Below are 6,622 nucleotides of genomic sequence, written 5' to 3'. Positions count from 1 at the left end.
TAATTAAATTCTTACGTTACATTTTACTCTAAATTAATATATTATTATATAAATATAATAAATATATACTATATAAATATATAATTTGCAAGCCTGTAATATCAGGCTCAGCCAGGAAATAGCTAAGACATAATGCCGTGAAGTACTCATCTCGGCCGTAATTTATCGTAATTTTAATTGCGATCGAAGCGAGTTCACTCCGAAGATTAATTCGAAGCTAACGACCTCTCTTTAGATAGGATTTTCGGTGATCCGACGCGAATGTAACAATTTCTAAAATTGTTAGAACGCTAAAATATTCGAGCTGCACAGAATTATGAATTTTTTCCGCACGATCAAATTTTTTGAATACGTATGGAATCGTTCTAGAGTTGCAGGGTTGCGTTTTACGATAATTAAACAAGAAGGAAGCCCCTCGACCCCTCTGCACAGCACTCTCTATATTTCCGACAAACTTTTATAATAGCCTCGACGTTTCGTTGGTCTTCGCTAGAAATAAATATTCCGTATCAACAACTGCGAACTCGGGGTATAGATAATATCTCGATAACTTGCTTAACCCCTTGCGCTACGATTACGCTGCGGTGATTAGCACTTTATTAAGGAACATATTATCCTTAATATTTTCCTTAATAGGGCCAGGCGATTTTTGTTTCTTTTACTGTCCTTATGTATTTATGTTTATTATAGTGCAAGGGGTTAAAGACCAATTATAATTATTACGTTAAAATTTTCTGAAATTATATAATTGTTTTCAATCTGCTCTGATTCCCACGAATTTCTTTTTAATAAATAGAAAGTTTGTAAGAAATGACTAAATTGCTTTTTTAAGTTCTGCTATTGTAACGAAGGACGAGATTTGTCGCGTTACTTGCAAAAGTTTCGTCCGAACTTACAAAGCGAATTTAAGAAATCTGACAAGTCAAGGAAGATAGAAAAGACTTCGCAGCAATGGGAAGAGAGTTAATTGTGTCTTCTGTGTCCACCGTTTCCTCTCGTTCGCGGTTTGTTACACCTTCCGGCGTCTTGACGAAACTAAAGCACGGGCGGGAGACCAACGAACCGTGGGGGAAGTCGCTTCGGTTAGTCTGTTGCTATCTTCTTTAATGACGAGAGGTGCTGCGGCAGGGAATCGATCGAGGCGAAAAGAAATTAAGAATCCCTGCGATGGGAACGATTCGAACCGTGTGTACGTGCCGCAGACCCCGAAAATTCGCCGGCGCTCTAACGAAGAGAGCTCGGGGGCGCGTGACCGCGGCAACCCTTCGTTACCGGGCAAGCGCGATCTTAAAGCTTATGTTTAACAATTTTATGCACCAATTCTGGGCAGTTCGCGTATGCGTTTCCACCGGTGCCGGCCGCGTGTGTGTAGGATTATAAAAGCGCGGGTATGAAAGAGCCGAGATTAAAGGGAACACGGGAAATGATATTTTTAGAAGGGGTATCAAAGGACATCAGATTTAATCAACGAATTAACGCGTTAACCGCGTTGAGTTATATTTTGTGATACTCTCGGGGCCGTGAGATGACAATTAACGGGGTGAAAAGACAACCAGGGGCGGGAAAAGATAGCTAACAATGTCAACAGACAATTAAAAACGTGAGAAGACAGGTAACAACGTGAAAATGATTTTTTCGCAATTATAAACGTAGACGCGATTTTTATGGCGGATTATAGGTAAGGGTAACAACGTGAAAAGACAACTAACGACGTGAAAAGGCAATTAGCGAGGGAAAAGGACAATTAACAACGTGAAAAGATAACCAACGACGTGAAAATGATTTCCTCGCAATTATTAACGTAGATGCGATTTTTAGGACGGATTACAGACATAGGTAACAACGTGAAAAGACAATTAACGACGTAAAAAGACAACTAATGCCGTGAAAAAACATCTAACAATATAAAAAACTAACGCCGTAAAAATAATTTTCTCTTAATTGTATAACATAGAGGCGATTTTTACGCCAAATAACATGAAAGTCGAGAGTCGAATCCTTAATCTAAATATTTAATTTCCTAGCAAATAGAGATACCATTATACTTTGTCAAATTACACGTTTCCCTGACTCCTTTAACAACGGAGATTCAATTGTCGATTACGTGAAAACGGGACGGTGCTGTCTCGTTTATTGTTAACATGGTAGTCGATAAAGGCGTCGTTGGACCGAATGCATTTTTCATTGCTTTTTCATAAAAATTCATTTCGTACTCGAGATCCGACTGAATTAATTAATGTCCGTCGAAAATATTCATACACAGTACCTATCATTGAACAGTCGTACTTATATATAGTCGGGGTAAAGGGGTCATATAAAGCCCTTGTTAGCACGTGCTGTGTTCCTTTTACGGATAAAAGAATCAGACGAAAATGCGGCATTTGGTAAAACGAGATCTGATTGCAAAATTATTGGTAAAGAACGTAGTATCTAATAGTGATTAGTTGAAAATTATTGTATGAAGAATTATGGAAATTTATGCTATGGAAAATGGTAGAAAAATGGCAGAAATTCATAATAGGAAAAACGGTAGAAATTCATACTAGGAAAAATTCATTAATTCGTTAGAAATTCGATAGAAATTCATTAATTCGTTAGAAATTCGCTAAAAATTCATTAATTCGTGTACGACCATATATAAAATTTTAATATAATATTTTTGCATCTTCTCTATTATTATACAAATTTATATATATATTATAAAAGCTGTATATTACAAAAACAAATCTCAGACCTTAAGGGTTGAAATTCGTCGCCGCAAGCTTATGTTCGCTATCGTACCATGTTCCCCGTGAATGGTCAAGTGCGAGCTGGTGGACAATGAGAGGTGTTTGACAATAAGACAAGTAGTTGACAAAAAGCGATAGGACAGCGGAAAATAACAAAAATAGAAACGTCGGTCGATACTAATTGTGTCAAGTGTGGCCCTCGGGTTCCGCGCGAAATAAGACAATGCCTTTCTATGTCACATTTTTTTGATCCGACTGTGTCGTCGGCTCGATGGGGTCAGGCTTGGCCACGTGTAAAAATGCTTTATAGGCCGTTCAACGACGGCGGGAACGCTGAGAATAAGAATTTTACTACACGAATTTAAAAGTGGAGCAATCTATGTGATATCGTCGCGGTATAAATTGCCGGCTTTTCGCAAAAGTTGGCACGGTCCGGGGGGGGTGCAGCGTACGCGGAACAGTAAAATTTTACGTCTATGCAAATTGCACTAGTTTTATGATCACGTAAATGCGAAGTTGCTTACGCGTTCTGCGGCTCTATGAATGCGGGGGAGCCATTTAAACAAACAGCTTTGACCCAGCTTAGCGTCCGAGCAGTAATTGACCGATTCGATTATTTTAATTAAATAAATTTCAATACATCATTCGCAGATCCGCGAGTAGAAACAATATGATGATGATTATGTTTCGTTGACCCTTAATTCGAGACTATTTTAACACCAAAATGGAGGCTATTTTAACCTCGAAATAGAGACGTTCGTTTCAATTTACAGTATTTTTATTTATTTTCGTTCATCTTTATTTTATTACAGTGTTTTAATTCGATGTATATGAACGCAAATTAATTCAATACTGTAAAAATTCTTCCGACAATAGTATAGTAATTTTTACTGTCACCTCAGAGTCGCCACTCGAGTGTAAAGGGTCAATGACCTCAAAAGCATGACATCCATTTCTACTTATAATTTATTACCTCCAAGGCTTATGGCACGGATATGATTACATTGTAATTAAAACTGTTAGGGTGACGTTAAGTATACATCTGATTTCGTGCTTTAGATTTATAGTTCTCTATACTAATTTAATTCAGTTGTATAGTATGGTATCGCTACATGTATAGCTTCGTATTTGCATTATTCTTTAAGCAAAGTTCCAACGTGTCTGTTGATAGTCGTAATTGATAAATTATGCAGGAACAGTTTGCCAGTTATTCGATAAATCTTATAATAAAAGTGATAGAAAGCTCGTATGGCAATGTTATCAGAAATGGTGATACGAATGCATGGAGAATTTTGCATGTATTTGCATTAATGCATCTCTGATGGCATTATTCTCGACGTGATAGTTATCATATATGCAACGGCGCGGTATCATAGAGTTCTTGCACCTTGCGCAAGATATGAGTGCGAGTATTTTATGGGAAAGATCGTGGCACATAAGCTCCTTTGTTATAAGTCCTAAGCAAATTCGTTCTCGTTTCAGTAAAATGCTAATTTTAAGTATTCTTTTAAATATTTCTAGCTTGAATTAGTAAATTATTCCTAGTATAAGTAAGTAATTTTTTAAATATATCTAGCTCGAATTAATAAAGTATTCCTAGTATTCCTAAAATATTTCTTAATTATTAAAATATTCAGCACTTTGTAATCGTGACATTTTTATTTATTATTATTCGAAGAAAAGGCAGACATTAGACGACGTAGTATAGGTTTCAGGTGAACGCCATGACATGTAATAACTGTTGATTAAAATGATCCTGAAGGACACGTTAAGGAAGTTATTAATTTGTCTAATATAGGCTTCGATTCACTTTAGCATAATTGAAGCGTCCACGAGTAAGCCGATTAAAGGTATCTCCACCTAAAGGGATGGCGCTTCTCAAATAAGTAAACAATGAGAGACTCTCCTACGCGAGGAGACCATAGTCATGTGACGTTGAAGCGTGACATGCCATAAACTATATAATTATGCAACATCGATCTTCTTGATGGTAAGGATACCTTTAATTAAACGGCACTGATATCAAGAGCTTTAAAGAAACGATATTGATATTAATGTCTGCAAATAAGGGACACTAATATTAAAGGTTTTAAAAATACGACATTAATATTAATGGCTTTAAAAATGCGGTACTAATAATAATGTCTGTAAATAATTTCCGACACTAATATTAATGTCTCTAAAGAAGCAATACTATGCTTTATTTCTATTCTATAAAATCGAGTTAGAAATCAATGATTTCAGAGAAATGTAGAACAGAAGCCAGTATTTTTATAATTAAAGACACGTATAATTAAAGAATGTTGAATCATAGTAAAGTGATCAGTCGTGTTTCCCTCGTCTCTGAAGAGTAGTGGAACGTCTGAGACGCTTTCTAATATCCAGATGTGATTATACATTAAACATTTAATTGCACCGCTATTTAAGTGGTTCTCTCTCGGCCAATTCTCGGAGTTCTTGCAAATAATTTATTGAACCCCTCTCCTCCGTTCACCGAGGACGGCTCGATATCGTTTACGGTCCAGATTGCCGTCGAGGATCTAATTTGATTAAATCTTAAATATAGCATATCGACGCTCGTTAAAACAATCATAGACACGCGTAGAAACGTCATGAAATATTGAATACTATAGATATATAGCGAATTATTTTTACTTTCTTTTTGAATTCGGTAAATATCAGATTTCACAAAATTCCTGTAATTTCTCTCGGAAACATTATTAAACTATATCAATTAGTTTTGTACAGTTTGATCGAGCAATAGACGACTCTTCTGGTCATCGTTAAGAGGATTAAATTAATTCGTAATTGTTAATTCTAGCCAAGTATTCATTGCCAGGGGTTGTAGTACTATATTTAGTATAGTGTAAAAAGAGTATTTGACTTACCGTTCCCCGTCGTCGTTGAAAGCATAGTCCCCCAAAATGAGATCGCGAAGTCGGTATCTGGGTGGCAGAAGAAGTGGAAGGCAAGGGTCGGGCTCGTTCATGGTGGTGGATGGGTCTTCGGAATTTAATGGCTCCTTGACGGATGCGTTCGCGTACCCATCGCGTCTACCGAGGGCACCACGATAAAGAACACTCACGAGTGCCACTGTTGGTTGTTCGGTGGTCACACGATCATAGTCTGAAGAATCCTCGCGTCATAATCTGCAAAACAAAGTTATACCGATCCGTTAATTATAGAGTTTCTTCGTCTTCCCATAAATAAGACGAGAACACCGTCGATTCAAATCTTAAAAGTATATTTATTCAATCTTATTTTATTTTTAACTTCTGTTCTATGTATGTTGTAAAAATTATTAGATAATATTTGTTAATATTATGTGTCCAAGAGTCAGGTGCAATGCAAGAATAAATTCATTTAATTTGAGGTTTCGTTTTCGACGTAAAATAGGGCGAACTAATAATACTGTTGGATAGGAATCAAGTGGGGCGTCTGACCATAACATACTTGTACTACTTGTTACACTCAGGCTATGAAACCTGGCGGAGGTTTTTAACCCTCTCAGTGCTCAAGAATAATGTATCTTTGTTGGTTCCTCTTGCAAAACTATTCCATCTTAATATTTTTACTAAATGGCAATTTCCTTTTTGAATTTGATAATTATTAAAGATTATGAAATTTTTGCAATTTCTTTCTGAATCTTTATCAATTTATTAGAGATGTTTTCTATATTTTGCTTGGGTCGGTAGTAAGAGGGTTGAACTCGTTTTCTTTGACAAAATAGACGACTTATTTTTTTAATTAGCCCATAACCGGGTAGGTTAGGGTATGCGCCTTGCATATTGCACCCTGTATATTGCACCCTAGAGTCAAAAGTGACACGAATAAAGAACACCTGGTTTTTAGTTCTCGTCAAAAATTATACTGCGAGAACATGCATGAAATAA

At 36.5% G+C, this 6,622-nt stretch overlaps 1 protein-coding gene across 1 annotated transcript in view; it reads right to left on the bottom strand.

Moving 5' to 3' along the window:
• Positions 1-5,723, bottom strand: part of Slo2 (slowpoke 2) — a 144,398-nt gene extending 138,675 nt beyond the window's left edge. The window contains exon 1 of the mRNA XM_078192780.1: positions 5,618-5,723. Coding sequence (XP_078048906.1) covers positions 5,618-5,718 — 101 coding nt within the window. The 5' untranslated portion in view covers positions 5,719-5,723. The remainder of the gene's footprint in view (positions 1-5,617) is intronic.
• Positions 5,724-6,622: the final 899 nt, after the last annotated feature.

This window comes from Augochlora pura, chromosome 1 (assembly GCF_028453695.1).
Source record: "Augochlora pura isolate Apur16 chromosome 1, APUR_v2.2.1, whole genome shotgun sequence".
Classification (NCBI taxonomy): domain Eukaryota; kingdom Metazoa; phylum Arthropoda; class Insecta; order Hymenoptera; family Halictidae; genus Augochlora; species Augochlora pura.
The sequence above is the reverse complement of the archived record's forward strand: the minus strand, read 5'-3'. Positions and strand labels throughout refer to the sequence as shown.